This window comes from Sceloporus occidentalis, unplaced genomic scaffold (assembly GCF_023333645.1).
Source record: "Sceloporus occidentalis isolate IW3139 unplaced genomic scaffold, rSceOcc1.0.p SCAF_411, whole genome shotgun sequence".
NCBI lineage: Eukaryota > Metazoa > Chordata > Lepidosauria > Squamata > Phrynosomatidae > Sceloporus > Sceloporus occidentalis.
Window position 1 is genome coordinate 104,667 of NW_028317391.1, and position 19,197 is coordinate 123,863.

The following is a 19,197-nucleotide window of genomic DNA, read 5'->3' on the forward strand; positions in this document are numbered from 1 at the left end:
ATAATGTCTGAACTGTTTTTTTTTTACTTGACTTGATCCCCTTTGGGCTCCCTCTATGTTTTTCTATGCTCACTTCTACTTTACAAACGTATCTCAGCCTTGTGTACTCCCCACGAGGGTTAATGATCGCTTGGCCCCCTCGTCCCGCGTCACTGAATGGCGCATGGAACCTGCGCCGCGCGGTCTGCAGGGGATGGGAATCCGCTCTGCAGCGCCAGGGAGTTTCTCACGTACTTTGTGGTGTTGCTTTCAGAATTTACGCAGACTCACAATCTGATGATTACGTTATGATGTCATATGTTGATAATGATGTCGTAATAGATTGCAAGGACAAAAGCCGCTTCTCCTGCTGCACCCGTATGTCTAAACATGTGTCATTCCTTTAACGTGTCTTATTGTCCCCTGCCCTCTATTGTAACAGCGCTATGGAATCTGCAGGCGCTATATATATATATATAGATGCAGCGTAAGCCGTCCCCGAGGACTAACCTGGATTTGTTTGCTGTTTCTTAATTGCGGACCAACGGCTACAGTTACACCTTGTATCGAAATAAAGACATTTTATTATAGAAAACCGGACTCTTTAACATCCAAGGGGTGGGGCTGTATGCAAATTTACCACTTCTTAGCCACACCCCAACGCGGAAAGGTTAAACCCTAATTTTATCAGACGGCGGACCGAGGCGGCTCCCAGCGAAGGCAAACGGTGACATTTTATCAAAGAAACTGCAACGTATCGGAGCCTCACAGGCGGCTAAATCTTAGTAACCAGATTTTTATGAATAATGGAATTACCAAGGCTAAGTGTCCGGAACACGGGAAAAAACGCAGAAAACGCAGGGGAAAAAAAAGCCAACAAAAAAAAGGCATTAGCGCGCCGACGAGTTATATTGTAAATCATTTGATAATTTATGGAAATAGTTGTTAATTTATGCAATTTTTCATCTCAAGTAGTTTTGATATATTTGAATGTTTTGCACTTATAAGCATGTTTTATTAATACAGCTGTTACGCCGTAATATCGGAGCGGCCGATCGCGCATGGAAATGATTCCGCATAGATTGTCAGCCTGAATTTTATCATTTAGATTTCTTTGCAAATATGACATATTCAATTAAATCATATCCGTCGCCTGAATAATTAGCGAAAGTGTCAGACGCCGTCAAATAAAGAAATAAATAAAAAAAAAGACTATTTGGGTGGGAATACATTGATTATAGAGAGCGACGTGAAAAACGACGGCGCTATAAATAAACAATAATAATAATAATAATGAATAATAAAAGTTTTATTCCTCCGTTACGTCTCACAGAGAGCGCCGAGGTCTTTCATCTGGACCCTCTATGGCTTGAGACGTCTTCACGTGACTCTGTGGACGTTGTGTATATACTGTATATATATATATATATATATATATGTATATGCCGGTATATAGATATATATATGTAGAGTCCAGGAGGCCCCGGATCTGATTGATGACAGGCTATGAGAACGAGCGTTGGCGTTCTGTCCGAGATCCCTTTGGTTCCTTCTCCATGGCGTCCATCGTTAGGTTATTCGACGTCATCAAGCGGCTAACGAGATCTCTGCGCTGGGGAGATCATTACGCGAGGCAGCCGAGAACGCGAGAGAATGAAATAAAACCCTTTCCAGGTTACGTTATTCTAATTAAGGGTCGCTAACTGGCCGAAGGACATCGGATGAGAAAGCAGAGGTTTGGAATCTTCTTCGTTGGGTTTTTAGTAATTCTGGGCTTCTAAACGCCTTCTTACAATAAACGTTTCCGGCAACTAAAAAAACGAATTCTTCTGTTTAGTTTCGACGGAAGTGAAAGTTGCTGTTTTCAGCTGAAAGTTTGGCGAATCGCACGGTAACTTTACGCTTGGATTTTAAGGCTCCTTTCATACAATCGGTTATTATTTTTCTAGATCTTGATTTGGGTTCCAGGAGTTCGTCTTCACATAAAAAAAAAAACTTTTGCCGCTTTCCTGCTGCTGGATCTTGGAAGGAACGAGACGAAGATCGTTAGGGGGTCCCATGGAAGAGAAAAGCAGCGCCTGGTACACACACAACAGGGGCCGAGACGCAGCTTCAGGGTTAATGGGCAGAGTACGGGGGTAACGGGGAGAAGAGTTTCCAATCAAGGGAGCAGACTCTGGGGGTCCGAACGACTTCTAATAATATAAATAACTCATAAACCCCCCAAGATATGTTACAGAAGGACTTGGGGTCTCGGGGTCCGTGACGTTTGCTGGGCGCTGTCTCTCTGATTTGCATTTTATAAGAAGACCCCCCAAGGGTCGGTGATCGACGTCTGAGATTTCCTCCTCCTTCCTTCCTCCTTTATTAAGTCAGAAACATTAAGACGATTCTGCAGCTGAATTCACCGACACGATAAAAAAAAGCGTTTTTACCAAGAAAACGAGAAGACGATCTGAGACGCGATATCCAGAAAAGAACGCCTGATGCTTGCCGTTATCACCAGGTCGGGTTTACTGGAGAAAGCGCTTTAAATATTATCTTCTCAGCATTAAAAATATCATTTTATTCGTTTATTAAAGAAAAGAGCACTTTGACTCACGTCCATCATTAGATCAGAGGGTGACGGCGCAGCTCGTGAGAAAAGATGACCGGCAGGACTCAGAAGCGGGACAGACGGCGGAGACGAGACTCCCGCGAGGACGTCTGGCGTGTAACGGGGTGCAGGCAGCCCCCCCCCCCAGTACGGCCATTACTCCTATATGATTGCCAGGATTAGGGCTCCGTCTGATTAATTAGGCAGCCGCGCAGGTGCATTACGGTCGGTAACCACGTTACCTCCTGACACCGGAGACAACGATTAATCATTGTTACTTATCGTGTAAAGCGTTTGTCAGCCATTAAGTAAACGGAGCACTTTATTTGCCTTCATGGTTTCAGCCACGTCCAGATTCTGCCGCATTAATATTTTACAGGAATCTCAGGAATTTCTCACCGAACCGGCTGAATATATCTGATTTTTAAAAAAATAAAGATGAAACTAGACTGAGAGCCGGTGGATGACATAAAACGCGTCTCTCACGCAATAATATACGCAGCGTGATATATATTTATAGTATAGACTGTTCTGGTCGGTTACATGTATAGATCAAATACTATACTACTATTTAGCCGATATCTATAAGTCTTTGGGAACCGTCGGAGGGGATTTCCCTGGGTATTCCTCATACAGATATCAGGGCAGCGGGACAGACGTGTCTATAAAGCACGGTGCGCGGCTGGGTGCCCAGGAAGTGCCATTTTACCCCCGTTTAATGTATAAAGCCGTTTCCTGCTGTTTCTATACACATTATCGGGGCTTTTAGGGCCGTAGAACCCTGCGATCCCCTCATACCCCGCAAACATTCTCACCTCCTAGAAAAGAGGGGCATCAGGGGGGAGAGAGGGGGCATCAGGGGGGGAGAGGGGGCATCAGGGGGGGAGAGGGGCACAGTTTTTTGGAAAGATTGGACTAAGTGAGCAGGGACACATGGCAGGTATAATGTCTGTGTTACCATCTAATCTTTATACAAATACAGATTTCTCTCTCTCGCACGCTCTCTCTCTCTTTCTCTCGCACGCTCTCTCTTTCTCTCACACACTCTCTCTCGCACAGTCTCTCTCTCTCTCTCTCGCACGCTCTCTCTCTCTTGCACGCTCTCTCTCTCTTTCTCTCGCAGTCTCTCTCTCTCGCACGCTCTCTCTCTCGCACGCTCTCTCTCTCTCGCACGCTCTCTCTCTCTCGCACGCTCTCTCTCTCTTTCTCTCGCACGCTCTCTCTCTCTTTCTCTCTCTCTCTCGCACGCTCTCTCTCTCTCTCGCACGCTCTCTCTCTCTCGCACAGTCTCTCTCTCGCACGCTCTGTCATGTCGTGCAGTCAGGTTCCAGCCACTCGGGGGGATAAAATATTCCTCTGAAAGACTCCGCTGATGATTAAGTCGGGGGGGGGGGGCATCCCGCGGAATCCTTATTCTGTTTCCGTAATCCTTAAAAAACCTGATTTCAGGCCGTGATTTTAATGATTTTTCGGGTTACTTGGGATAATTTCCTGAACGCAAAATTACAAGATGTGAAACTCCTATAATTAGTAAAAGTACTGAAATTATACAATTATTCTATTCAGAGGCAGCCAGCTGTGCCCTGCGACCGACAGCCGCTTCTCGGGGCAACAAGAAGGTCTGTCCTACAAACATATAAAATCATTTTCATTAATCCATACCTGCCAAATGTCCCTGTTTTGTTTACCAGTCACTTTTCACTCCCCTGATGCCCCTCTCCCCCCAGATACACCTTTTTCCTCCGCTGATGCCCCTCTCTCCTCCCCTGATGCCCCTCACTTCCCCCCCCAATGCCCCTCTTTTCTAGGAGGTCAGAATGTTTGCGGGGTATGAGGGGATCGCAGGGTTCTACGGCCCTAAAAGCCCCGATAATGTGTATAGAAACAGCAGGAAACAGCTTTATAAATTACACGGGGTAAATAAACCCCATTATTCTTCTAATAAATGCCCCGCTCAGTTACATGAATGCCCCAGCCATGCCTCTAACCACACCCTCTAAGTGGAATGTTTTTTGGCCCTCTTCGGCCCTGGGAGTCGGCAGCGAGTGGAGGGTGAAGAGGCTCGAAAGGCTCTATTAGAGGCTTTTGAAAGGTATTTGAAGTCCTGTGGATTGAAGTTTAGCCGCTGTTTTCGCTGCGCATGCACTTTATAAGTAGCTGTTTGTTTAACGCCTCCTCGTTTCCCACGGAACGCGAGGGTAATTTTCCGAAGTGATTAAGTTAATTTGGGAGAGGATTGGGACTTGCAGACTCTGCAGTACGCGGCAATCTGCACGCCGCTGACCCTGGGGTGAAACGCGTCGGGGTTATTTAGCCAATTAGTGGCGTTCGTTAGCGAGCGTCACGCAATTACCCGCAGGCGCTCGCCGATTAAATCCAGAGACTCGGTTATGGAAGAATCCGACGTCCTTCTCCAGGATACAGAATGTGGTTTTTACAAAAAGGCAGGATTCTCAACCCAAAAATAATGTCATATTTATAGTGAAAACGATTGTGACGCCTGGCATTTATTTGCTGCGCTGATATTTCTGTTGTCTCTTCCCAGTATGGGGGTGAACCCCAGTAGACGGCAGGAGCGTCCGGGGGGCACCCGGGGATCTCGGGGCAGATACGAGGAGTCCGGATCAGGTTGTGTTCTGAATCCGGAGGTCTGGAATCTGGAGCAGGAAGCTGACGATCTTTAGAGGAGCAAAGGGGCATATTTGGGTCCCAAGAGGGGTAGTTGAGTGTGGAGGGGCCAAACCCCCCCACCAGGGGACAAACCAACACAATTTGTCAGCATTTGGAGGAAGTGGGGAGAAGCTTCACTGGGACGTTCGATGTCTGTCTGGCTGCGGGACGACCGACGCGTCTGTAATCCCCCCCTTTTATTTATTCCAATCTTCCATGTGATGAAGACTTTAGAGATCATGAAGCGAACCTCGGAAAGACTCGGCGGGGACTCATCGGGGAAACGGCTTCCGGCCGGCGGAGGTCATTGATTGGACGCCGGCAGCCATCGAAGGTTCAGGTCCAGGACCTCGTAGCTCCAGGTACCGCGGGAGGTCTGGTGCACACGGCTGAGGACCCCCGCTGTACCCCAAGAAAATGCCCCCAATGTGTAGAAGTCAGACTAGTGCCTGCCCGCGGAGCAACGCAAACCTCCACATGCAAGAGGTCGGCTCCTATATTGGCGTGTGAGAGACACGGCGTATGCATCTGCCCCGCTCAGGGGCATTATTTGGTCAAAGGTGCACCGGGGAGCCAGCGGGGGGGCCCAAACCTTTCGTCTACATCCTCGGCAGATCATAACCGGATCCGTAACGAGCGAAGAGCGGCCTCCAGCGGCGGGGTCACCGGGCTCTGCGGCCGGGCCGGCGTATGACGAGACGGTGGAGACCGCGGTACGGTGTCGGCCCCGACGGATGGAGACGGTTTGGGAAAAGAGACGCACGAGGGTCCTGAGCTGATCGGCTGAGCTCAAAATGAGAACATTTTTCCTGATCCCCGCGGTGCCTTCGGCGGCCCTCAAAGTGCTTCAAAAATCCTGCATTTAATGTTTTTGTTTATCTGCAGGTTTTGCTTGAAAATATCCAGCCAAGAAAACCATTTCCGCAGCGGGGGCCGCTCCCGAATTATGTATTTACTAAAATTATTTAAAGTACCGAAATAAGTCGGTTTCCTGCTGAACGAAGCGAGCGACAGAACATTCTCCAAACAGAAGAAAAAAAATACGATTTTTATGGAAAAAAATCATAAAATGGTTTGGAAACTAGGAGCAATTTATTAAAATAATAATGATAGTAATAATAATTTAATTATTTAGGTAAATAATGTCTTAAAATTTTTATCCCACATAAAAATTATTATTATTACCAAAAAAAAACAACAAAAAAACAGGGATAATTAAAAAAAACTTGCAAGAATGAGACCTGTTTGACAGCTTTCTATTGAGTCTTAACCTAGAGAGTCAGAGGCTTAGCATTTTATTTAGTGAAAGGCTAGTGGATAAGTGGAACAGCCTCCCAGCAGAAGTGGTAGAGGGTAATACAGTGAGGGTATTAAACATGCATGGGGTAGACATACGGCTCCTGAATCTAAGACGAGACCAACTACTGATTACAGCAGGAGAATCGGGCGACCAGACGGGGGCCGGATGGATATTATCTGTGTTTCTATCGCTGTAATATAATCAGATTCACAGAATACATGAAAATAGGACTAAGCGGCATTTCATCATTTCATTAACTCTTTCAGTACCCAGGGGTTGAATGACATATAGCCCCTGAAGGGGTTAAGCTATCCGTGTGGATGGAAGGGATGCATCATTAGCGCTGTTTAATTGTCTGCCGCGATAATCCAACAAGCTGCCCCCCCCCCCGTGGAATGAGCTCCAAACAAGTGGAACTAAACTCTCCATTAAACGCGAGTCGTTCCTCATCTCCTGACGCGGCGGGGACAGAAATCATTTCTATTTATGTTTTGTGCTGAACGCGTTACGGCAGCTCGATCTGTACGAGACGCCACAGCACTCGGGAGTGCAGGTAAAATTATAACTACTCGGCTTCACTGAGCATTATGAAGGGCTGACCAGAGACAGCTGAGCCGGCCCTGTATAATGTATAGATAAATCAGTGACCGGCCCCCTGTATAATGTATAGATAAATCAGCGAGCCGGCCCCCTGTATAATGTATAGATAAATCAGTGACCGGCCCCCTGTATAATGTATAGATAAATCAGCGAGCCGGCCCCCTGTATAATGTATAGATAAATCAGCGAGCCGGCCCCCTGTATAATGTATAGATAAATCAGCGAGCCGGCCCCCTGTATAATGTATAGATAAATCAGCGAGCCGGCCCCCTGTATAATATATAGATAAATCAGTGACCGGCCCCTGTATAATGTATAGATAAATTAGTGGCCGGCCCCCTGTATAATGTATAGATAAATCAGCGTGCCGGCCCCCTGTATAATGTATAGATAAATCAGTGACCGGCCCCTGTATAATGTATAGATAAATCAGTGACCGGCCCCTGTATAATGTATAGATAAATCAGTGACCGGCCCCTGTATAATGTATAGATAAATCAGTGACCAGCCCCTGTATAATGTATAGATAAATCAGTGACCGGCCCCTGTATAATGTATAGATAAATCAGTGACCGGCCCCCTGTATAATGTATAGATAAATCAGCGTGCCGGCCCCCTGTATAATGTGTAGATAAATTAGTCACCGGCCCCCTGTATAATGTATAGATAAATCAGTGACCGGCCCCTGTATAATGTATAGATAAATCAGTGAGCCGGCCCTGTATAATGTATAGATAAATCAGTGACCGGCCCCCTGTATAATGTATAGATAAATCAGTGACCGGCCCCCTGTATAATGTATAGATAAATCAGTGACCGGCCCCCTGTATAATGTATAAAAAATACCGGAGTGACGGGGTTTATATTTCTATTAAAAAAAAGCCTTGTAGGAAAATAGAACAGAACATAAATGTGTAGATTATCTGGGTTTTTACCCCAGTCTCGGGTTGAAGGGGCAGATTCTGGGGTCACACAGTCTGGAGAGACTCCTTTATATTCTCCTCTGATTTAATGATATCTGAGCGTCCTGACTGGTGCTTTTCTCCCTGCTTGAACACAGGTGACTTCATTCAGAACATCTCTACCTTCCAACAAGTCACGGTTTCCATAACGACCGTTATCAGAACCATTTGGCTGCCGTCATTAAGGAGTCTTTGTGATGGGCTAGTTAATGGTTAATATTTGGGTGTCAGGGACGGTGACTTTAGGGGGTCCCCAGGCACGGGGTCCGGCGGGGTCTCGAACGTTTCTAAATCTGTTTATAATCTTAAACCTGCTTTGGAAAGCGGATGGTAGTAAATATGTTGCTTTGGTGCCGTCACTGGACGGTCGCTGCGTTACTGGGAGACCCTTTTTACACGTCTGTGAGAGCGGGGGGCTCGCACTCCATGCTCTCCGCCCCGCAGCCCCAGCGCTCGCCCAACGACGATCATTTACTGGAATGAAAGAATATGCATGAGGCGAGACGCGGTAATCGCGAGTCACTACGGATTGCGTTTAGAGAATAAATCAAATCGCTGCCGTCTAATAAGCCTCTCCGGCCCCTCGGGGGCCGCGCCGTCAGCTTCAAGCGCAGCGCGATAACTTTGCTGCCATCGGATTCCGGATCCAAATGCGACAAACGATGTGATGCGGCCGCAGCGCTGCATACGTCCGGGCAGAAGCCGCCGCAACTTTACTAATATCTCAGAAATAAAGAGGGAAGCCTCATCTGAGGGAGACTTTGCACCCGCGCTCTATCCCAGTGAGAAAAAAGCCCTGAATTCCTCTCCGTGCCCCCGACTGGGGTCATAAAAGACCACTGACTATATTTATAAGGAAGGAGTCTGGGCGGGAAATCAGGATGAGAATGAATGTAATTTTTTGTATTTAGTTTGTTGTCTGCCTGCTGAATCCAGCGATCCCAGTAAAACCAGTGCCCAGGCCAGCAGCCCAGTACAGAGATTCGCGTTCAGAAACGGCTCGTCAAGCAGCCGCGGAGGTAAAGAGCCTTTCTCCTTCTCTCTTTCAATCATCGTCAGCGAAGATAATATCCGGCCCAGAGATACGGCGGCCGGGCCGACAGCTGCGGTCACATCAGGAGCCACCGCGGTAATGAACAAAAGTAATTTCATCCTCGGGGAGAGCGGAGACATAAAAGACTTTCCACCTGAATGTTTTCACAAAATATCATCAAACGAAGGGAGGAAAAACACATTTCCCAAAAAATTCAAGCTCAGAGCGAAAAAGTAGAAGAACCAACTTAAAATGAACTTCAAACGTAGAAAAAATTCTAACCAATACGCGGCGAAGAGCGTTTATCGTAGTCACGGCGATATGTGCAAGCCTCTCCGCACCCTCACGGGGCATATTTTATAATCTTCTGTTTGCTGGGGGAAGGAATTGTTATTGACGCCACCCACTTCCTGTTTAGACAGTACTCAGGATGCACTCATCGGGGCTCTATTCACTAAGAGGAGATTTGTGTTCAGATGAATGATCTCATCTGCAATTAAGACAAAAAAAACTAAATTGTCTAATCCAAATCCCAAAACGGTGTCAATCACCAATTATTTGCCCCCCCCAGCAGCGCATCGGGGGTGGGGGTTGCTGGTGTTCCCAACAAACAAGTCTACAGATTGTTTAAATGAAATCAAGCCGGATGACGGCAGCAGCTCCAGAAAACAAAGCCTTTTGATTATTATGCTGTAATTTATTTTATTACAAAGCAAACTTTCTAGAAACTCTTCTGAAGCTTTTCCATAAAGCAAGGAAACCCGAATAAGGAATAACTTAAAACATCCCCGGTCCTGGGCAGTCCGTTATAAATTGGGTAAAATACGTCAACACGGAACATCCAATCAGCGCGCGGCGTCCCCACCCCCCAGACCCGCCACGCAAGACCCCAGAAGACCCCAAAGGATGAATGCGAGGGGCCGATCTTTCCTTCCTCGGGGGAGTGAAGCGCGAGTGAGCGATTGGCCGTTACGCGGGGTGCATGCGCGCTCGTCACTCCCTGAGTGCGCACGTAGGGCGGCAGAGTTCCGTCTCTCATTAAATCCGCCGGCTCCGGTTATCCGTCTCATCCTCCCGGGGCCAGAAAGTATCAGGAGACGCCGAACGCGCATCCATCACAGCGCTCCTCGCTTGTCATCCGGCCGAGTCCGGCGATCGCAGGTCGTATGTAACGCGCAGCCGAGTGCCGGCCCGGTGATTCCGGTGATAAATGCCGATAATTAGGGTTGTGTTCTTTGCAAAGTGAATCAGAGGACAGAAGTCGCGTTAAACCCCGAGACGCCGGTGCTTTGGGAATAATAGGGGGTTTGGGGAAAGCTGCCGGTCCCGGTCAGCAGGGGGGGGGGGGGGTCTGCGTCTCGTATCCTGCGTCGTGACCGGTTCCCTGACCCGTAAAATCTGTTTAAGCAGGACATTCTCCTACATGATGCAGATAACGAGCTGACTCAATTAACCCCTTCACCTCCTTCGTATTCTGAGCAGCCAAGAAATTCCAAATCCCTGGGTGTCTAAACAGCGCCCCCCACAGGCAAACTCAGACCTGAGATCCAGCCCTGCGCCCCTTCCCGTGACACCTAAACCCCCTTTCTTCATCAAAGGGCTGGCGTGAGGGCCTGGAAGAGTCTGTCGGCCGCTTAAAGGCAACATGGATCCTATCCAATCAACAAGAGCCTTTCACGGCGTCCTGTTTTTACGGCGCGGTAAAGTGAGACGATGTGAGATGGAAGCTCATGGGGCTCGGTGCCTGCCGTGCCAAATATCTTCACAGTCTGACCCCAATGCGACGATAAGCGGGATCTTCCCGGTCCGGATACCCGGAGTCGTCCTTCTTCAGGAAAGCAGAGGCTTAGTGAGGGGGTAACGCTTGGCCCAGGAACATTAGAATTGTATCGGAAGGGGAAAGGGGTGAAAGAACAGATTGGCCCCAAGACCCCGGGAAGCAGCGCATCCCCCCCGAGACCCCGGAAAGCAGCGCATCCCCCCCGAGACCCCGGAAAGCAGCGCATCCCCCCCGAGACCCCGAGTGACACCAGGAGACTGCCGGACACAGCCGCGCTCCCGCGTGCCGCTCGGTCTTTGTTGAGTCATTTAATTTAAAAATGGTAAGCGTGTAAAGTTTAATAAATGGATTCCCGGTAAATAAGGATCCCGCATCTCGCTGGCGTTCCGTTATAAACGTTCCAGGCGGAGATAAAGTCGCCGGGAGACGGACGTTGATGGATGACGGACGGATATTTTCGCTCGTTACTCGTTTATTGGCTCCGGCTGGCCTCGCGGTTAACAAAGAAATGTAAATGTTTTTAATATCGAGGTTTTATGACGCGGACTGACAGCTGGACCATAAAGATTCACGGAACGTACTGCGGGAGAAGCCGAGGACCGGCAGATTTAATGCGGGGAAGTTATAATTCAGCGACAAACAAAAACTTGGCTAAAACCGGTCTATTGTACAGCGCCACAGCATGCGATGGCAACAGAAAAGAAACAATTTTCCGAAACTGAACAACATTTTATATCGGTCATTACTTGACCCAAACCCCGTTTTAACCTCTCCCTCCAGTCCTTTTCGTTCCTTTCTCTCCCCAAAAAGAATTTTCACCTTGTTCCTCCTGGTGTGTTTTTGGCTGGCTGATTGTGATGGGAGTTGATGGGATGTGGAGCGTTACCTGCTGGCATCCAGACATGTTTTATCTCGTTACAGAGACTCTGATTGATGTAACCGGTTAAGGTTCGTTACTTTGTATTCCTGCTTCATTATTTTGGGGAAGCCATTAGTTCTGCTTCTCTCCCTCCCTCTGATCGGATAACCTCGGGGGGGATGGGGGGCTCTTATAAACAGGACCCCCGAGGGCTTCGCTTGTTTATGATTTTTGTTTCTTGGACAAACACACACTGGGAGGCGGATGGAACGAAAGCAATAAAAACCTGCCCTGTTTACTGAGCGGCATGCGCGGGGTCAGGGAGGAGCTGACGGGGGTCACATAATTCATGGCAGATCCCTGGATCTCAGAGTGTCAGAATTCCGCAGGTCATGGCGGCAGAATTTTCAGGTTCGATTTATTAACCATTTAACCATAAATAACTTAATCCCCCTATCCTGATGGGCAGCGTTCCCCCCCCCCCCCCTTCAGGCTCTGTTACCCCCAGCAGCCAGCAAGCCGAGGGGGCCGGGAAACTCAGGGGCTTATTCACTAACACTTGGTGAGCCGGCCCCCTGTATAATGTATAGATAAATCAGTGAGGCACCCTGTATAATGTATAGATAAATCAGTGAGCCGGCCCCCTGTATAATGTACAGATAAATCAGTGAGACACCCTGTATAATGTATAGATAAATCAGTGACCGGCCCCTGTATAATGTATAGATAAATCAGTGAGGCACCCTGTATAATGTATAGTTAAATCAGTGAGATGCTGGACAAATACACCGGAGATTCACCAGTTGGGATGCGGGGGGGGGTGGGGTGGAAACTCTCGTCCTGAAAGCTGGCAATTTATGGTCTTCTTTGTAGCCTGGAAGCGGCTTCTTTGTAGATGAGGGCCGGGGAAGGCGTTTCATGCGCCGTTGAACCCGCATAATAATTACTTATTGCGATTTTCACTCCGTTCAGCTGCTTCTCCCATCACATTACGAGGCGATAGTCGATAGCGCAGTCATTTGCCACAAATGGGAACGTCTCGCAGCCGCGACGCTCTGCAAACCGCCCAGCGCTCCCCGAACAACAAACATCGCTAATTAAGACAGATCGGGCTGTTAGGGAGACGGTAACCACCCTGACGGGGGGGGGTAAATAAGTGCGGTACAGCGGCCTTTTTAACCCATCTACAATGCGTTATAAAGCGCTGTTGGCCAATCTGGCACCCATAGGGATAAAGAAGCTGAACAGCAGCAATGCATAAAAAGTTACTAATGGGTAGGAAGCAAATGTATAGATCAAAAGAATACAGAGACCTTACTGTTTCTGGCTCCTTTGTGAATCTATATGCAAATAAATGAATGTAACGGAGAATAATGTATAATTAGTAGTAATATTATTATTTCATTTATTAGTATTGGTAGTATTATTTATTATTATTATATTTATTATTATTAGTAATATTATTTAATGTATTAGTATTGGTAGTATTATTTATTATTATATTATTAGTAGTAATATTATTTAATTTATTATTATTGGTAGTATTATTTATTATTATTATATTTAGCATTATTAGTAGTAATATTATTTAATGTATTATTATTGGTAGTATTATTTATTATTATTATATTTGGCATTATTGGTAATATTATTATTATTACTATCATGTTTATTATTATTATTAGTAATATTATTATTATTATTACCATTATGTTTATTTAGCCCCAAAAATTTCATTCAGAGCTGACAAAGATGAACCCGTACATTCGGTAAAGAGGAACCGCCTCCCAGGCTTATAATTTGCATATGTAAATGATGCGATCACAAAGAATGTGGAGCCAAAATATATTTAAATTAGAGCCTGGGAGGGGGGGCAAATGCAGCGGCACGGACTAATAAAATGTAGAACACTCAAGGAACATGGCAGGAGCTCAGAAAGGAAACGGTCCGGGTGTAACTGCTGCCTCTTATGCTAAACCCCCCCTAATGGCTGTGATCGGAAAAGCAAAAAAGAGCAGAAAACAGCTTCAGCCAAAAAGCTTTCAATTTGAGCCCAAGAAGCAGCTACCCTCCTGCGCCATTCACCCTCCTGCCCCCTTTACCAGCCCCCCAACTTCACGGCAGATCATTTTATCCATAAAACAATTAATTAAACCTCTTAAAACAGCAAAATATAAAGAAATAAAAGGGGATCTGTGTCCTGTTAACACTTTCATTCCCGGCAATAATGTTTTCTCCTGCGGGTAAGCGGCTGGCATGGGGAGCGATCGGCTCAACAGAGGCTTTTAACCCGTTCAGTGCCAGAAGCAACACTAATTAATGGAAACAGAAACCAAAAAGATATGAGACCCCAGCGCTAAAACAACAGCTGTGAGATACATGACGACAAGACGGAGACCCCCCTTAGACTCACCTCCAGGGGCCCGCGGTGGAGTCCTGCCGGCTCCGCACCAACCTCCAGGGCCACATCTACCGAGGCAAACGGACGGCTCGCCATCTGCTGGCGCTCCCGCATCAGCTGCTGCATGGGGGCGACAAGAGAAGAATGTTAATAATAATAATAATAATAATACAAATCTAATAATAATATAATAATACAAAAAATCTAATAATAATAATATAATACAAATAATATTATAATAATACAAATAATCTAATAGTAACACAAATAAAAATAATAAATACAATGACTAATAATAAATAAAAATAATAAAAAATAATGATAAAATGAATAATAATACAAATAATGATAATAAACGCAATGACTAATAATAAAAAATAATAATAAAATGAATAATAATGATATAATGATTATTAATATTACTAATAACCTATTCTGTTTACAAAACAGGGATTTGTGCCCCATCACGGGGTATTCGTGTAACTGAGAGGGGCATTTATTAGAAGAATAATGGGGTTTATTTCCCCCGTTTAATGTATAAAGCCGTTCCCTGCTGTTTCTATACACATTATCGGGGCTTTTAGGGCCGTAGAACCCTGCGATCCCCTCATACCCCGCAAACATTCTGACCTCCTAGAAAAGAGGGGCATCAGGGGGGGAGAGAGGGGCATCAGGGGAGGTGTATTCGGAGGAGAGAGAAATCACAGGAGAAAAGAGGATCAAGGCAGAGAAGAGGGGCACGAAGGAGGAAAGAGGGACACAGGGATTTACGAGAAGGACTGGCCAAACTAAACTGGGACACTTGGTAAGTATGTTATTATTTTTTAGGCCATAACATGAAAGTTGTCAGTAATCGCAGCATCCGGCGAAGCGACTCGATTCCACACGGCAGCTGCGGAGTCTCGGATCGCCGTCTCTCTAATTCATGGAGTTCCTCAGACCCCGGGGTCCCCCCCCAATCTGTGACGGGAAGTTTCTGAGAATCGATATTAGGCTGGAGATTGAATATTGGGCTGCGCTGGAGCTGCGTCTCGCTTTATGAGTCCTAAACGAGTCCTAATCCTGTTATCTCTTTCACTTAATGCACCGGCTGAGGCCTCGCGAGGCGTTTAAAAGCCGCGTCACAATAATCATTTTCGGCTTTCCTCGAGAGGCACTTAAGTCTCCCTAAAAGCCGAGTGACCTCAGAGCTCCGCGCTCGGAACGTCCAGAGTAATGACATCATTCTGCCCCCCGCGTCCCGCTAAATGCAGCTCCCTTCACAGACTTTACAGCGGATTAAAGGGTCCTTCGGCCGGGACGGACGGGAAAGTTCTGCGCTTTTTATAAGAAACGGATAAAATAATTAAAACTCCGGCGGAAATCAGCTGGGGGTCTGCGGGGAGCCGGAGACGAAACCGATTTCTTTCTCGTGTAGCCTTTTAACAAAATTGAGCCAAAAAAAACAACAAGTTACAAGACGGCCTCAACAAACACCCAACACTAAAGGACGTGAGAAATTAAGAACTGAGCCGGCCCCCTGTATAATGTATAGATAAAGGAGTGACCGGCCCCTGTATAATGTATAGATAAATCAGTGACCGGCCCCTGTATAATGTATAGATAAATCAGTGACCGGTCCCCTGTATAATGTATAGATAAATCAGTGACCGGCCCCCTGTATAATGTATAGATAAATCAGCGAGCTGCCCCTGTATAATGTATAGATAAATCAGTAACCGGCCCCTGTATAATGTATAGATAAATCAATGACCGGCCCCCTGTATAATGTATAGATAAATCAGTGACCGGCCCCTGTATAATGTATAGATAAATCAGTGACCGGCCCCTGTATAATGTATAGATAAATCAGTGACCGGTCCCCTGTATAATGTATAGATAAATCAGTGACCGGCCTCTGTATAATGTATAGATAAATCAGTGAGCCGGCCCCCTGTATAATGTATAGATAAATCAGTGACCGGCCCCTGTATAATGTATAGATAAATCAGTGACCGGCCCCCTGTATAATGTATAGATAAATCAGTGACCGGCCTCTGTATAATGTATAGATAAATCAGTGACCAGCCCCCTGTATAATGTATAGATAAATCAGTGACCGGCCCCCTGTATAATGTATAGATAAATCAGTGACCAGCCTCTGTATAATGTATAGATAAATCAGTGACCGGCCCCCTGTATAATGTATAGTTATATCAGTGACCGGCCCCTGTATAATGTATAGATAAATCAGTGACCGGCCTCTGTATAATGTATAGATAAATCAGTGACCGGCCTCTGTATAATGTATAGATAAATCAGTGACCGGCCCCCTGTATAATGTATAGTTATATCAGTGACCGGCCCCTGTATAATGTATAGATAAATCAGCGTGCCGGCCCCCTGTATAATGTATAGATAAATCAGTGACCGGCCCCCTGTATAATGTATACATAAATCAGTGACCGGCCCCTGTATAATGTATAGATAAATCAGTGACCGGCCTCTGTATAATGTATAGATAAATCAGTGAGCCGGCCCCCTGTATAATGTATAGATAAATCAGTGACCGGCCCCTGTATAATGTATAGATAAATCAGTGACCGGCCCCTGTATAATGTATAGATAAATCAGTGACCGGCCCCCTGTATAATGTATAGATAAATCAGTGACCGGCCCCCTGTATAATGTATAGATAAATCAGTGACCGGCCCCCTGTATAATGTATAGATAAATCAGTGACCGGCCCCCTGTATAATGTATAGATAAATCAGTGACCGGCCCCCTGTATAATGTATAGATAAATCAGTGACCGGCCCCCTGTATAATGTATAGATAAATCAGTGACCGGCCCCCTGTATAATGTATAGATAAATCAGTGACCGGCCCCCTGTATAATGTATAGATAAATCAGTGACCGGCCCCCTGTATAATGTATAGATAAATCAGTGACCGGCCCCCTGTATAATGTATAGATAAATCAGTGACCGGCCCCCTGTATAATGTATAGATAAATCAGTGAGCAGCCTCTGGAGGACGCTGTTACAGCACCATCAGTATGGTTTCCTCGCTCTTACGAAGCTCTGTAAGTAAATAATTCAGTGTTTGTGGCAGCCTCGCAGATCATGAAATATGGAGATGACTCCAATGACTGCAGCGGGAGAGAAACGCGGGAGCCTTGAACACAGGTGTAACCGGAGCCCCGACGGATTAAACCGAAGGCCGGCCAGGCCGAGGACTACCTGAGAGGAAAGCGACCGGGGAACTAAACAATCTGACCTTCATACACCTGGAATATTAACCCTTTCAACAGCCCATCCTGCAGCGACTCACTAATGGCGGCAGCCAAATGTTTGGGGTCACTCAGCTGATTTCATGGAAAACGAGGACATTTCTGGCTGTAACATAATTACTAAAAGGGTTTTCTATCCATCAATTATCCTTTTAAACTTAAACTTGGATCAGCGAACGGAACGGGCCATTGGAGCACAGGAGTGATGGGAGTGATAAAGGGCCGTTGGAACACAGGAGTGAGGTGAGTGATAAAGGGCCATTGGAACACAGGAGTGATGGGAGTGATAAAGGGCCGCTGGAACACAGGAGTGATGGGAGTGATAAAGGGCCATTGGGACACAGGAGTGATGGGAGTGATAAAGGGCCATTGGAACACAGGAGTGATGGGAGTGATAAAGGGCCATTGGAACACAGGAGTGATGGGAGTGATAAAGGGCCATTGGAACACAGGAGTGATGGGAGTGATAAAGGGCCATTGGAACACAGGAGTGATGGGAGTGATAAAGGGCCGTTGGAACACAGGAGTGATGGGAGTGATAAAGGGCCATTGGAACACAGGAGTGATGGGAGTGATAAAGGGCCCTTGGAACACAGGAGTGAGGTGAGTGATAAAGGGCCATTGGAACACAGGAGTGATGGGAGTGATAAAGGGCCGCTGGAACACAGGAGTGATGGGAGTGATAAAGGGCTGCTGGAACACAGGAGTGATGGGAGTGATAAAGGGCCATTGGAACACAGGAGTGATGGGAGTGATAAAGGGCCATTGGAACACAGGAGTGATGGGAGTGATAAAGGGCCATTGGAACACAGGAGTGATGGGAGTGATAAAGGGCCTCTGTGCGCCTATGAAGAGATTCCATTAAAAATCAGCCGTTTCCAGGTACAACAGTCATTTACAGCATTAACCCCGTCTGCGCTGGATTTCTGATCCATTTCATGTTATTTTTATGGGGAAAATGTGCTTTTCTTTCAAAAACAGGGAGATTTCTAAGTGACCCCAAACCGTTGCATAAACCGTACATTCAATTTATTTCTTTGTACTGCAGAATTTTTAGTAACCTTTAAATCTTTAATTTTTGGAGTCCAGACCGTTCTCCGCTTCTCGTTTTTTATTCACGATTCTCACCAACTCCGCAGAAATGATATTTTATTTATCAAATATTTTATAATAAACCGATATATATAATTCTTTACAAAGCTCAGCGAAATCGCGGCCGGATCGGAGCCCGGAATGTGCTGAATACGCCCCCCCCCCCCCATCGTATCTTCTCACCTAAAACGTCGTTAATTAGCACTTTGATCCAAAATAATGTGAAAAAAGTTTGTTTCGAGACTTCTTGCCGCATTTAAAGCACTAAAGTGCGAATCGTGTAGCAAGTCATATACCGGGGTGGGGGCGAGGGGCGGGTGTTTGGCTGTCACAACCATGGCTCTCACTGGCAATGAGAGGGTTAAAACTGTGATTTAAGAAGACAAGAGACTGTTAATATACAGCACTCTCTTGTTTTTCCTCCCCATGGATGGGGAAATCAAGTTCTCTCGTTGCAGTAACGCTCTGTTCGTCTCTCTCCAAAAACAGTTACCCCAAAGACGTGGGCGATGCCTTTAAGTGACCAACATTCACAAAGGCCTCGGAGGTCCCATTTTCAGATGTAATCAAAGAAGAAGAGACCTGTGAGGTATTAAAAGCTTGCGTGACCCTCACTAAACGGTGTCACAGAGATGACATCACATCACATGACAT

The 19,197-nt window shown here is 46.2% G+C and overlaps 1 protein-coding gene across 1 annotated transcript in view; it reads right to left on the minus strand.

Moving 5' to 3' along the window:
- Positions 1 to 19,197, minus strand: part of LOC149272840 (attractin-like protein 1) — a 207,244-nt gene that overhangs the window by 43,958 nt on the left and 144,089 nt on the right. Inside the window, exon 27 of the mRNA XM_089506674.1 lies at positions 14,193 to 14,300. Coding sequence (XP_089362800.1) covers positions 14,193 to 14,300 — 108 coding nt within the window. The remainder of the gene's footprint in view (positions 1 to 14,192; positions 14,301 to 19,197) is intronic.